We start from the raw sequence: 14,677 nt of genomic DNA, 5'->3' as shown, positions 1-14,677 counted from the left end.
GGAGGTGCCTCAAGACTCAAAGCCCTTGACCCTTCTTTTTAACATCCACAGGAAACCGTTGGATGAGGCTATCTTGGGTGTCAACTACACATCTTAACCCTAGGGTAGCCTAGAGATTCTGACAATGTCTTGTCCTGGTGTCTGCAGGCTGTGCGGGTCTGAATGGGTAAAACAGATTCAAACTCAGTCTCGACAAGACCAAATAGCTGTGTGTATTTGTATCTCGCTGTACTGGGAACTCTTCCATCTTTAATCTTGGATGCGGATACAGTTCCCAATTTGAGACTGGTGCACACTTCTGGGGGAGTGGATTTGAAGGAGCAAGTAGCAACTATAGTCAACAAGGCCTTTGCACAGATCTATCTAATGTGCCAACTGCACCAATTCCTAGATCAAAAAGTCCTCCAGATGATCACACACACACACACACACACACACCCTTATCAATTATCTTCATTACTCACCTCATCAATGAACTAATGTACCGTAGTATACGCCACATGGGGCTACCTTTGAAAACCACTCAGAAAATACAGCTGGCCCAGAATGTAGCAGCATGAGTGGTAATGTGCACATCTAGTTTTTCAGGTATAGCTCAAATTGTTGATTCAGTAATCTCTTTTAAAGCCCTTCATGGCATAGGTCTGGTTAACTAAGGGACCACCTACCACCAATAGTCCACGCTTCTTGTAAGACAGGGGTCTTCAAACTTGGCCCTTTTATGACTTGTGGACTTCAACTCCAGAATTCCTTAGCCAGGCACACTGGCTGAGGAATTCTGGAAGTTGAAATTCACAAGTCATAAAAGGGCCATGTTTGAAGATCCCTGTTGTACGATCTAGCAATTGGATGTGTTCTAGGTACTCTTGCTCAAACAACGCCATCCATCAGGACCTAGAAAAGCACTTTTTTTTCTGTTGTAGCACCTGCCCTCTGGAGCAGCCTCTTTGAAATTTTTGTATCTGAGTAAGTATCTTATTACTTCTAGACTTGCAATAAGTTAGTTCCTGTTGTTTTATTGCTTTCTTGCTTGTAATGTTGTAAGCTGCCCAGATTCTTGTGGAGTTGAGCGCCAGGAATGACTAAATAAATTCTAAACAACCATTAGATATCATCAAAGAGTATCTCTTTGCTGCTATCTGGTAATTGTCTCATTTTGGGAGCCAGTTATGCTAGTCCTAAGTGCATACAGCCTAGCTGTGCTTCAAAACTTAGAGAATCGGAAGAGTTAAAAGGAATTTAAACATTACATAAATCTGTCCATGTAAGCAAACACGATTAACTCATCTGGCAACCCTGTCTTCTCAATGAATAACATTAAATATACCCATTAGCAGGTTAAAAACAAGGACCTGGTCCATAGCAGAAATGAACACAGATGTTGAGGGAAAATCTAACAGTTAATTCTTTAAATCAGGGGTCCCCAACTCCTAGGCCAAGACCGACATAACGGCCCACCAAGTATCAGGCTGTAAAAGCGAGCAAAGCCTCATCCACGCATGCCCGGGACCCAGGCAGTGGACAAAACCATGCCCCCCACCCCAGACTGCAAAAAACCCACCCTCCACAGAACCAGTTCCTGGCACCCAAAAGGTTGGGGGCCACTACTTTCATGTTGTTTTCTTTTTAGATTACTTTAGATGGAAAGTTATTCTTTTCTTCTGGCTTATGTAAAAATAGAATTTTTCTTCTGCATATAACCACAAGACTGGAATCCTTATTCAGATCTAATAATGCAGATATGTTATAGAATGCACCTTGGGATTTGTTAGTGCAAGTATCGGAGGGGGAAGTTACTAGAAAGATCAATTTCTACATTTATTCGCCAAAAGAGGGGAAAATCTGATTGTTTTGGTGTTCTTCAGTGCTTTTTATGAAAAATGTGGGAGATCTGAATTTTATTAATTTTGCCTGCAATGTGTTTTGCTTAGTAATATGAATATAAAAAATGATCTTTTTATTGCTTGCTTGATGTATGCTCCCGATTAGTCCCTTACCTTCTCACTGCCTGTTTTCAATGGGTTATTGTTTTCTCTATATGAATAGTCCGAAGGCTCTAAAACTTGTTTTTTTTAAAAAGCAGAAATAAAAATCCACCAAAACAGGTACTGTGCTCTTTGAGTTACGACCACAATTCAGCCCAAAACTTCTACTGTTAAGCGAGACAGTTGTTAAATGAGTTTTGCCCCAGTTTATGATCTTTGTTGCAACAGCTGTTAAGTGAATCACTGCAGTTGTTGAATGAATAACCGGTTGTCAAGCGAATTTGTGACTTCGATACACTGCAACTATTATAAACATGAGCCAGTTGCCAAGCGTCTGGATTTTGATCATGTGACCAGGGGGGGGGCGCGCTATGCAACAGTGGTGAAAAATGGTCATTACAACGGCATTTCCAGGCCATTGTGACTTTTGAATGGTCGCTAAATGAACTGTTGTAAGTCGAGGACTACCGGTGTAAGGCAGCATTACAGAAAAAAATCACCTTGAAAACATGCAAGGCAAGTCAGGAGAAAGCAAGCTAACATTAAACATTAGGGTTCCAAATAAAGCAGTTCCGCCAGAATCACTTGTGTCAATTCTCCTGCAAGCTCTCTAGCTATCAGTGAGGTATTTCAAACTGGCTAAATTCCAATCCCATACATACAGATTCCAACCACCAAAAAAATCCCAGTGACATGCATGTGGGGCAGGGGAAAAATGTAGGTTCAAATGCAAAATGGGAAAATGAAAGAAAAGCAGAACAGATTTTGCTAAAAACTATTTTTTTTACTTCTGTAAATAGTAACAGGGATGAAAGCAGAGAAAATGGGGCAGCAGTTTACACTCTAATTCCAACAATCTCTTTTCAAGACACTCAAGAAAGCCTACTTTTAAATTTGAAGAGACGTGGACCCAGCAGGTGTGTTTATAAAACTTACATCATTCCTATTTGGCCCTAAAATAGAATCCAGTTATGGAGCTTTTAGACATCTCTAGAGCAACAATAAATGAGATGAATAACCAGCAAAACGCAAGAGCAACTGGAGATAAAATCCACTTTGCAGCACTCTATCAAAATTATCTGAAGAATGAACACCAAATGTGACAAGAGAGCTGATTAATAAAGGAACCGTTTGAACATATAACAAAGAACTGTGATAAGGAATTGTGCTGCATTCAAGTCTCAGTTAGAATTTCCATAAGTCCTCCATTACACCTCAGGTCACCTACCAAGCAGTTTACACTAGGTTATCTTGTTTTACAATACTTTTTCTTTTTCTCCTGACATACCAAGCCCTCACTTGCACACAACAAAGCAGAAGTGTGGTATTGCACCAACTGTTTCTCAATTAACTGAGGTATCACAAGCTTTCTCCCTGACAGATTTTGTTTCCCCCAATGATTCATTGAACAGTAAAAATCAAACCTGCATAACACTTGTCCAACATCAAAGTTCATTGGGCTTCTCAAATCTGGGTCACAGTTACATCTTGTACATTTTTTCCAGAATGCTCTAAAGAAACTGATCTGCATAAAGAGTTTGCATTTCCTTTGACTACTTTTTCCTTAGCTTGGGGAAACCATCGTGACTTTCTTCTAACTGCCTGGAATAGATGCTGTCTTCACACATGCTTGAAAATAGTCACATACCGTGTTCCCCCAAAAGTAAGGCCTACCCCGAAAATAAGCCCTAGCATCATTTTTTGGGGGTGGGCCTAATATAAGCCCTACCTCAAAAATAAGCCCTAGTTTTGGGGTGAGGCGCACGCCTAAAAATCAAGCTTACGGTGGAGATGTGCAGCTTCCCCACGTGCCCGGGACCTGCTTACCTTGCAGCCAGGCCTCTCCTTGCTGGCCCATTTCTGCGGCGTCTTCTGCATTTCGCAGTCAAAAGCCTTTCTGGAGGACCACTGCAGCCGAGAACCAAGCTATGGATTCAATCCATAGCTCGGTTCGGCAAGACCTCCGCAGCCGAGGACCCAGCTATGGATTGAATCCCTAGCTCGGTACTCGGCTGCAGAGGTCTTCCGGAAAGGCCTGACTGCGAAATGCAGGCTGGAATGCAGCTGCAGAAGAAGTGGACCGGCTGGGCATGGCTGTCGGAGCCAGAGGTGAGTATAAAAGATATCCCCCCCCCCAAAAAAAATAAGACCTGGTGCCTCTTTTGGAGGCAAAAAATAAGTTTGGGGTGAAACATGGTACTAAATCCATAAGCAAACTATCCATCTTTTACTATCTTCCATCTTTTTCACTATCTTCCAGTTTTACCATCTATACCTGAAATCCTATCATTTTTTCAAAACTTTCACAGGACTTAAGGCTTATTTTTCATACTTTTTTCTTGGAGATAGATAGGTGCATGGGAGGGATTCAGGAAGGGATGGCGATGCTGGTGCCATGCTCTTTTTAAGGCTGCTGCTTCTCCTTAGGTTACCCAGCTGACAGTCAGCTCTCACCTGTGGTTCCAAGTAACACACAGAGGCCAGTCAACATCTTGGCAGGCAAGTCAAACCAGGCGAGGATAGCTGATGGGTGTTTGAGCCTCGATGAGATAGGGGATTTGTCTATCCCAGGGGTAGGCAACCTCGGCTCTTTTATGACTCATGGACTTCAACTCCCAGAATTCCTGAGGCTGGCCCTGGCAGAGTGTGTTGAGGAGACTGATCAAGAGTCTAACAATGAAGAAGGCAGGCCCAGAGGTGTTTTTCCAAGAGGCCAATGGACTTTGTTTTTCCTTGAAGACTTTTCGCTTCTCATCCAAGACGTTTCTTCAGTTCTGACGTCCGAACTGAAGAAGCTTCTTGGATGAGAAGCAAAACGACTTCAAGGAAAAACAAACAAAATCCATTGGCCTCTTGAAAAAGCATCTTTCGGACAACCATGACCTGGATGGCTGAGAGTCTCCATAGACATCTAGCTAAGAATATGACAAGACACTGAGTTATATCCACTGCAGCAGAGGTCCCCAGCCGTAATGGTTCTCCATGCCACTACATTAAGGTCTCTTCTGCCAAGGAAGTTGGACTGTGCCCGTGCAACGGCTCTTCCATGTAAAACACCAAGCATCGGTTTCTGTTGGGTGGGCAATTCATATTTATAGAATTTGTTTCAATTTCAGTGTTTGATACACTACTATTATACCCGGCACGTTGCTAAAATACTCCTTCCGGCACTTTTTCATTTCGGTTTTCTATGACTAACTAATATATACAACAGAATTATGTTTTTATTAATCCTGCTTCAGAATTTGCTAACAATTCTGAAAGACTTCCTGTAAGTGCCAGGGGCGAGCTGATGCTTCACTGGTTTTTGCTGGGTATCAAGACAGCTTTTGCAAGGTGACTCACACTGGATGCCGGCTCCAAGGTGGCATATAATCTCTTGGGAACAAAGGAGAGATCTTCAAGATCATCTACCTGACTCTGGACAGCAGCTCCTTGTGAGTAGATGACAGAAAATGTTGTTTTCACAGTCGGTTTATTAATGGAGTGGCTGAGAGCAAACTCACTTTCACAAAGCAGCCTTTACAGACATTAAGCCTGACTGATACTTATATCTTTTTTTTTTAAAAAAAGGGACTTTTATTTTTTGCATATTGAAGAGATTAAGACTGTGGACTGGCAAGATATTACTGTGTTCATCGGGTGAGTTTCTATCTCCTTAAAAGGTGATGGTGAAAATTTGGTTTTAAATTTTTAAAAAATATATATGATTTTTTTGGACTATGCAGCAAAAGAGTGCTTATTATGTGGATTTTGGAAAGTCAATACTATATTAAGGGGCCAGAAGGATTTGGAGTTGTAATTTTGACTTATTTAGAAGTTATTGTCTCTTCTAAATGGAGATTTTCATATTTTTTTTATGATAAGTAGACATTAAAGGCTGGACATCAGAGTTGAAGGATAAAGAAAAAAGGACCAGAAATCTTCAGTGCAAATCTTTGAATACTTTTGAGATATCTTCTTGAACAGAATGGCTCAAATGTTTGATAAAATTGAAAGAGCAGATTCTAATCCAGTTGCAAAACATAACTGCAATAAATCTCTAATTTTAAGAAAGTTATTTTATAAAAGTAATTTGTTAACAATTCTAATGGCCACATTATGTTGCTGATTCATATTAATTGCATGCCCATTAAGACTTCTTGTTTATTGTCTACTTGCACCTTTAATTTCTTGTACTTAATCTAAAACCCAGCTTTTTTTTCTCTGTTGAATTTTATCTTGTGTGTTGCAACTCTTTTTCCCACCTTCAAAAGCCTTTAAAAATGTGTCTGTTTTCAAATAGCGTTGATAAGCCTTTCTGTGTTGTATGCACATTTGATAAGCAGCTCATCCACATCCTCTGACACATTATCTATTTTAATGCACAGGGAAGATTGACATAGATCAATTAATGAGCAGATGCTTAGTACAGTTGCCTTCTCATCCATTGCTCCATCTACTCTAGCAAACTTAACCCCCTAATCAATACAGGTAGTCCTCAAGTTGCAATCACAATTGTGTCCAAAATTTCTGTTGCTGAGCGAGACAGTTATTACGTGACTTTTGCCCTGTTTTGTGACCTTTTTTGCCGCAGTTGTTAAATGAATCACTGCAGTTGTTAAGATAGTAACATGCTTGTTAAGGGAATCTGGCTTCCCCATTAATTTTGCTTGTCGGAAGGTTGCAAAAGGGGATCCACATGAACCTGGGACTCCGCAATTGTCATAAACATCTGCCAGTTGCCAAGCATCTGAAATCTGAGTATGTGACCATGGGGATGCTGCAATGGTCATAAGTGTGAAAAACAGTCATACGTCACTTTTTTCAGTGCCGTTGTAACTTCGAATGGTCATTAAATGAAGTAAGTCAAGGACTACCTGTAAGAAGGCCCCTTTTTTTTTTAAAAAAAAAGAGGTTGTTAAATGCTTTGCTAGTACAATATTGAAAAACTATTCTAAGCCATTCTCATTATCTGAGACTAGAGCCCTGGCCTGAAATATTTTTTTCTAAGAAACCTTTAATTCTTGGAACCAATAAAATGATTCACACATGAACATTGGTATCGTAATTCTAAAATGCTGCCATTTTTGCAGGCTTTCTAAAAATTTCCCACATTCATACTTCTCCCATTTTTGAAGCTGGAGACATAACTTATTCTCCAATGTTTCTCATACATTATAGATAACGCTTGTGAAATAATACCTGCAAGCTCTTTTTAGTACCTAAGTGTATAATCAAACTCTTAAGAGAAATGAAATCATCTCTTTGCTTATAATGGGAACAAATCATTCTTTAGGCTGGCAAAGCTTCTCTTTGCCACAGTTAACATCAAATTACCGGTACCTTTTTTGAGCATCATCTTCCTCTCATTCACAACTATTGTTCATGTCGAGCTTTGGTCTTTTCTAATATTTTTATTTGGAAAATATTTGTCAAGAAGTCAGGAACTACAAGTTTATTTCATGCTACATATATGTAAGAATCTGATGGTCAAGGCAAATTGGCGCCAGATAAGAACGGACTTCAAGAGGGGCTGGACTTAGGACCTAGAGATGCCAAACTGATGATGCATTTGACCCCAACCTCAAGCTCAACCTAGTCATTTCCTACAATACCTGAGTGTTTTTTTTTCCCTCCATGGTTTTTTGACTTTCCTTAATGTCATGAAGGCCCTTTTAAGTTCCACCAGCTCAATAGTCCTTGCTAAGCTATCATATACTGGCTTCTTTAAACATCCTCAATTTTACTTTCTCATGGGAATGGTGTGCAGCTGTACCTTCACATATTTCAATTTTCATGATACCTTCAGAATTTCTCACCAATGGTTTTATTTAAAATTTTCTTGTACTTTTGTTAACAGATACCCGAAGTTTTGAATATCCAACACTCTCTGTATTTTGAACTTCTCACAACATGGCCTTTAATGTTTCTGACAGTTAGATATCATCAATCAATTCTTCCCTATCAACCAGGATTAAATTCAAGATACCATATCCTCTTTCCCTTTTCAGCAATATTTCCTATACATTTGTTAGATATTCCATTTATAAAGTTATAACTTCTGATATTAGATCATTAAAGGTCTCCATTATAACTATAGCTCTATGAAAGTTTCATCAACTGCTCCAGAAAAAAAACATTCATGTCTATCAATTACTTAGCAGTCCCTGCAATATTACCGTTTCCCCCCAAAGAAAATTTTCATTTTCAAAATCAAAGATTTTCAATGCAGAAAAACACACTATTGACATGCAATTTCTCTCCCTCAATTCTAAACCTATTTCTTTTGAACAATATATGTATACATACACACACCTGCACACGTGAAGCACCTGTTACATATGAAGTTCAGTTTATTGTATAAACCTTGCAAAACCACTACATCTCATAATTACGGTATTCCCACCTGAAATCTTGCAAGATTCAGGCAGATGCCCCGATCTCTTCAGATTTCCAACAAAAACAGCAAAATAATAACCAATATTGCTATATAAAAAAGTTCTACAAACATTGTTTATTTTACCTAATATCACAAAATTTAAGTAGCCCAAACGTTCTTACAAAAAAGAAAATCCTTGAAACTGTTGATTCAATAATTTCACTTGTAAATGAACTGCCCTGTTTTATAAAATTAATGCATGTATATATAAATGTGACTTGCAGTGTTGCATGTCCCAACTTCCTTCTAAACAAACTACCATAACTCAGTTTTCCATCAAAAGTAGAAATGGGAAAAAATATATACTGTATATAAGATGTAAACATTGGTCTTCACGTGAGTCTTCAGGCTGAAAATACTCCAGTCCAACTACAAACTTTAATAATCATTTACTGCAAATTTCACACGAAAAATCATGATAAAGGTTCAGCAAAATTGTTTTAAGCAATATAATAATGATTTGAATTAAATGGCAATGTTAACTATGAAGCACTAAGGTGCTCATGCTAAAAGAGCATTTATTGTCAAGATCCAAGATAAATCATTTTTAATATATTAAAATTTTAATACTCTAATAAAAGAAGCAGGATTTGATTTTCTAATTTCTTTCAGTTATTATATAACAATGTAGCTCAGATATGGACACAATCCCAAGCTCATGGATAAGGAAATAAATTCCATTGAACAGAACTGAACTTATTTCCAAGTACTGTAAAGTTGTATTGGATTATGTATTAAACCTAACAAATTCAGTGCAGTATGTCTAAAAGCCCATGCCTACACGAAAACTATGCACCGTGTACAAAAATACTGTCTGCAATCAGTAGCTATTTTAATGTTTGCCTAAATATTACATACCATGTTAATGTTTAGCACATACAAACTAAGTATTTGTTTGGCATTCACCTACTTACCTCGTTTTACGCTCAAGAGACCATGTGCTTTACACTCTAGTTTATACCTAATGTCTTACTTAAGCATTATGAAAAAATATTCAACCTCCTGTTAACATACATAAGTAGAAAGGCAATAAATGTGTTGCCTACTGCTTCTCCAATCAAAAGCCAGCACCCTATTGCTAAATACCATTTGTGTGCAGACTATAATCATGCTATTTTTCCATTTCTCTATCACATGTTGGAACAAGGGAAAGTATCACAGTAATAAAAGTGCACTTGCTCCTGGAAACACCCACCATTTGCATTGCAGTGACAATACAAGTCTTCTAATGCCTACACAAAACATGCACAAATCAGAATTCTGGTTTTCATGCATAGCAGGGATATACTACCGTGAGCGAGAATGACTTCAGCTTAGTGTTATATCGAAATTTCTTGTCATTTCTAAGCAAGCCATAAATTATCAATAAGTAAACCATAGCTTCTGATACTCTGGGCAACAATCAAGGGGATCTGACTATGTTCCTAGAAAATGCAAGTTATTTTAAATGAAGGCTAATAACAGAAACAGCAAGTTAAGGGCAATTAGCAGTCCTACCTGCTTGTGAATAATAAGCCAGCACTCATCAGAGTTCTGACACAATTCTATCCAAACACGGTTCATTCCTGTAGAGAATTATTTTTATTATAACCAAGAACGTGTAGGTATAAAGATATTTGGGGATGACCTTGGAGACAGGAGAAAGACCATTTGCTTAGGCTGCAGAGTCCTCATCCTGCCCCCACCCCCACCCCCACCCCAAGGCCATTCACACATACCATTACAACAGGGGAAAACGTGGTTCACAGAAAAGGCACATATTAGCATCTCTTACCTTGACTACAGGATGTCCACCAGTAGATGCTTTTACTGCTCCTCTGCTGCCTTCCGTCTCGTAATGTGCTCTGTGATGGGTCTTTGGCTGTACTTCTATTTTCAGTTCGTATTGCCCATATTGTGTGGGTAGAGGCCAGTCTAGAGGCGGCAATGAAGATGTGCTAAAACCAAGAAGTGCATATATTTCAATATATATTCATAGAATATTTTTCTATCCTCCCTTTCAATGTTTTTTGGAGGTAGCCCTATAAATGTAACAATGAAGCTGTGAAGTGTTTTAAACAAAGCGAAAACAGACTGTCTTTTCCACGTTAAAATGTTATTTTGTTTTAAAATAATTCAATTCTAATAGTTTTATATTAACAAATATTAGACTAATTATCAGCAAGGAGAAAGCAGATGTGAAGGACCAAGGAAAAAAAAAAGAAAAAAATTTGCATCAACTGTTTTCCCCCCCAGACTCTAATACGCATGAAGAGGCAGAGTTATGGCTAAAACTCTACTACAAAAGTGTGACATATTTCATATACCTGCACTATCTCCACGCACGACACTCTGCATGACCTAACTCATAACTTTCCAGAAGCATTTAAGCCCTTTGTCAAGCATACCAAAGTGAACTATCTGCGGAATTCCTTTCATTCAGTTTTACTATCCCTCTACAAAGATCCAATATGAATTGCAGTATTGTCATTATACACACCTTAAACATGTGTTAATGGAACGTCAAGCTACTACCAGCTACGCAGGATTCTTATTGCAGGAAAGATAAATATTAAAAATAAAAAGATTAGCTAACAAGCTAGGATTTAAGCACATTGTATTGTGCTAACCTGAGAAAGTGCCTAATGCAATCTTAGCAAAGGAGACAGATAAACATTTCAAGTCCATTTTTATAGAAAGAGTGTAAACACAATGTGGCATGAGCAGTGAACTTGCATTCAAATTCTGATAGTTAGCAGGAACAACCATTACTGAAGAACATTTCACACTATGGGAACAATAAATACTATGGAGAAAACATTCTGTATTATTCCAAAATATTTAGGACTAGGTTATAAGACTCCTATTTCTGAAGTAATGGAAAGACTACTGCTAATGAACGGATAAACCCTTCTTCCAGAACATAAGAAGACACTAGCTATCAATAATCTACTACTGAATCTGTACAAGATCGATTTTCCCCTCAATAGATTCTAAACTGCTACAGCTTGCTTTCATAGTTGTCTGGTTTAAGATGTCGAGACTCTAGAAAGGGTGCAGAGAAGAGCAACAAAGATGATTGGGGGACTGGAGGCTAAAACATATAGGGAACGGTTGCTGGAATTGGGTATGTGTAGTTTAACGAAGAGAAGGGTGAGGGGTGACATGATAGCCGTGTTCCGATATCTCAGGGGCTGCCCCAAAGAAGAGGGAGCCAAGCTATTCTCCAAAGCACCTGAAAGCAGGACAAGAAGCAACGGATGGAAACTAGTCAAGGAGAGAAGCAACCTAGAACTAAGGAGAAACTTCCTGACAGTTAGAACAATTAACCAGTGGAACAACCTGCCTCCAGAGGTGGTGAATGCTCCAACACTGGAGGTTTTTAAGAAGAGACTGGACAGCCATTTGCCTGAAATGGTATAAGGTTTCCTGCCTGAGCAGGGGGTTGGACTAGATGACCTCCAAGGTCCCTTCCAACTTTATTATTATTATTTAAACTTAACTTCTAAAATTAAGCAATGTACTCCTTATTTAAAAGTAGAATTACTAACGTATTTCTTCCCTAATCAAGGGACTAGTCAATCATTCACCCTTTTCCAAACTGCAGAAGATGGAAAATCAAGGATTTCAAATATATCTTTAAAAAGAAAGCAGGGGAAGGGGGGGGGGTTGTTGTCATCTGGGCTGCTAGGGCATGAAATATGAAAGATGATCCAAGATCTGCTTTGTAAACTAGTGTAAAAAGAGCACTGGTACAGATATAGTAGCTGTATTAATAGTAATACGTAATATTCACCACTGCTTCTTCCTGTGAAATATCAGCAAAAGGAGAATGGAACATACAAAAGGTCAAAAAAGTCAATAAAAACTAAACGTATAAATAAACAGAGGTGATAGAACAAAGGTACAAAATGGATTTGCCAATAACTACGATGTCAAACCAGGTTGTTTTCATAGAGGAGGCCCTGTTCTTAATATAACTAGGTATGGCATCCATGTGGCTTTACTGCTATTAATATTTCTTGTGCCCAAGATTAGAGAAATCGGTGATGATTGGCTGCTGTACTACTGAGAAAGTGATAATTAAATTGAAACTGATACATTGAGTTATGCAAATCAAACAAAAAGCATTCCTTAGATCACCGAACTGATTCTTTTAGATATCTAACTAATGGACTGTACATATCAAAGATACATAGGTTTAGGTCTAAAAGCAACGCTCGTGTAACATTTTAAAAGGAAATTAATCAGTAAGTCCTTCATTTAAAAGAAGGATATGATCTGGCCAAGTAAAAACAGTAGGTTGTAGGCAACGTACTGTGTTTATTTTGTTGCAAACACCTGCACGTCTCTGTACCATTTTAGTTAGTTATGGTTAGAACTGAAAGAAGCTGTTTACAACTGCTAGTGGGTATAGCCCGTTCAACGAAGCTGGCCAAAAGCACGGCAGGGCATTGCAAAATGATTGCAGAGAGTCTGCTGTGCTTCAGCAAAGTATCTGGGGGTTGGGGGGGGGGGGTGGGGGGGTTGAATGGTCAGCTACAAAATTGTTCCCACTCAAGATTTCTAATCTTGATATACTGGGCATTTTTGCTTCGAGCCATTCTATCGTGAACACTAAAGGAGCTCTCTTCGGCTTGCTAAACCAGGGTTGTTCTGACAAAGTCTGCCAGCATAAAGAAACAAACTGTTCGAAACAGCATCAGTTGCTCAAAACCAATAGTTATGAGAGATCTTTCACATTTCTGAAGTTTTTCTTAAACGGACCACTTTTGAAGAGTTAAATACTTGCCGAATCACTTTTGATTGATATTGGAAACTTTAGCCAAGTGAAATGTTGAGGTTTCAAAGAACTGGCTACTACTCAGCATACGTTTAACTCGGTCCATTTCAACCATGATCAGAGATGATGGAGCCATGATACAAAAATGTCAGGCGAACTCAGCTAGGAAACGCAGACATGATGAAATATAAGAAACTCCGCTTCATAGGAATCTAGGAAAACTGAATTGTGGCTTTAAAATCAAAAGCCAATGTTTCGTGACTCAATGTTTTATCGCAACTTTAAAATGTCAGTATGTTTGCCACTAACAAGGAACTGAATTAAAAGAAACACTAGGTCAGGGGTGTCAAACTCAATTTCATCGAGGGCCGCATCAGCATTGCGGTTGCCCTCAGGGGGCCGGGTGGGTGTGGCCTGGGTGGGCATGGCCTACTGGGTGGGCGTGGCTAGAGTGCGTATGGCCTGCTGGGTGGGCGTGGCCAGCTCTACATCGTTTGCATCAAGGGTGCCTATGGGGGCCTGGGCAGGAGTGGGACAGATCTGAGGGTCTCTGGCAGGAGGAGGGTCTCTGGGCCAGGGCCAAGGCAGTGGGGGCCGTTCCCTCACTCTTTCCAGGATGGCTTCGCGGGCCACATGAAACCACTTCACGGGCCGGATCTGGCCCCCGGGGATTGTGTTTGACATGTCTGCGCTAGGTGAACAAATATAGCTATGTGTAAATGTTTTGATTTCTTAATATCTACATACTTTAAAATGTTTATTTTTCTAAGACATATGTAGGCACTTTGAAAGTCCTCAACTTGTATGAGCACTTATCCCTTGGTCAACAAATAAATTCGTAGGCTACGCTCAATTGATATATATTATTGGTGAATAATCTAGATATTAAATTTTTGTTCAGGTTTCTTTCTGTAGACACAGCTACTAATAGCTTTCCATTGTAACGTCACAGGAAATGTTTGAATCGCTAAATCAAAATTTGGAGTACTGTTTAAAAGGCTTATTTGAACATTCTGCAAAGCCCAGCCTGAATGGACTATAAAACAAACAGCACTAGATTCACCTTCCTTAACCAAAAAAAAAAATACTTAGAAGTTAGTAGCCAGGATTGTTTTTTCCTGATTGCCCAATCTTTTTTCACTGAGAACTTTCCTTCTCTTCTTTCCAACAGTCTTTTTTTTTTAACTAAAGAGCAATTAACAATTTTTAAAATAGTAAATAACTGTTAACTCCCGGCACACTTCTGATAAAAGGAGAACGTCTGTTAGGTATCACTTGTGGTACTCCCCCTTCCTTATCAGGCACATCACAAAGACGTTGGCTGGGCAAATCTCTTTTGAACTTTCTATATTTCGGGAGTGAAGAAGAGGAAAAGGAGAAAATAAAAAATGTTGATAACTTTACAAGGAGTCAAAAACCAGACTTCTCAACGGCAGAGGAGTAACCCACTAGGCTTGGTTAGTTTTAACTTTACAGGATTGGGGGAGGGGGATCTTTAGCCTTTGGTAT

General features: G+C 39.0%; 1 protein-coding gene across 3 annotated transcripts in view; it reads right to left on the bottom strand.

Annotated features, from left to right (window-relative positions):
* The window catches only part of NFATC3 (nuclear factor of activated T cells 3), a 57,590-nt gene that overhangs the window by 23,631 nt on the left and 19,282 nt on the right, over positions 1-14,677 (bottom strand). For all 3 annotated transcript variants that reach the window (XM_081335710.1, XM_081335711.1, XM_081335712.1), the window contains exon 3: positions 10,181-10,343. In XM_081335710.1, the coding sequence (XP_081191836.1) occupies positions 10,181-10,343 (163 nt within the window). The remainder of the gene's footprint in view (positions 1-10,180; positions 10,344-14,677) is intronic.

The sequence above is a fragment of the Vipera berus genome, assembly GCF_964194415.1.
Source record: "Vipera berus genome assembly, chromosome: 10".
NCBI lineage: Eukaryota > Metazoa > Chordata > Lepidosauria > Squamata > Viperidae > Vipera > Vipera berus.
This window is presented reverse-complemented; position numbering and strand designations above follow the sequence as displayed.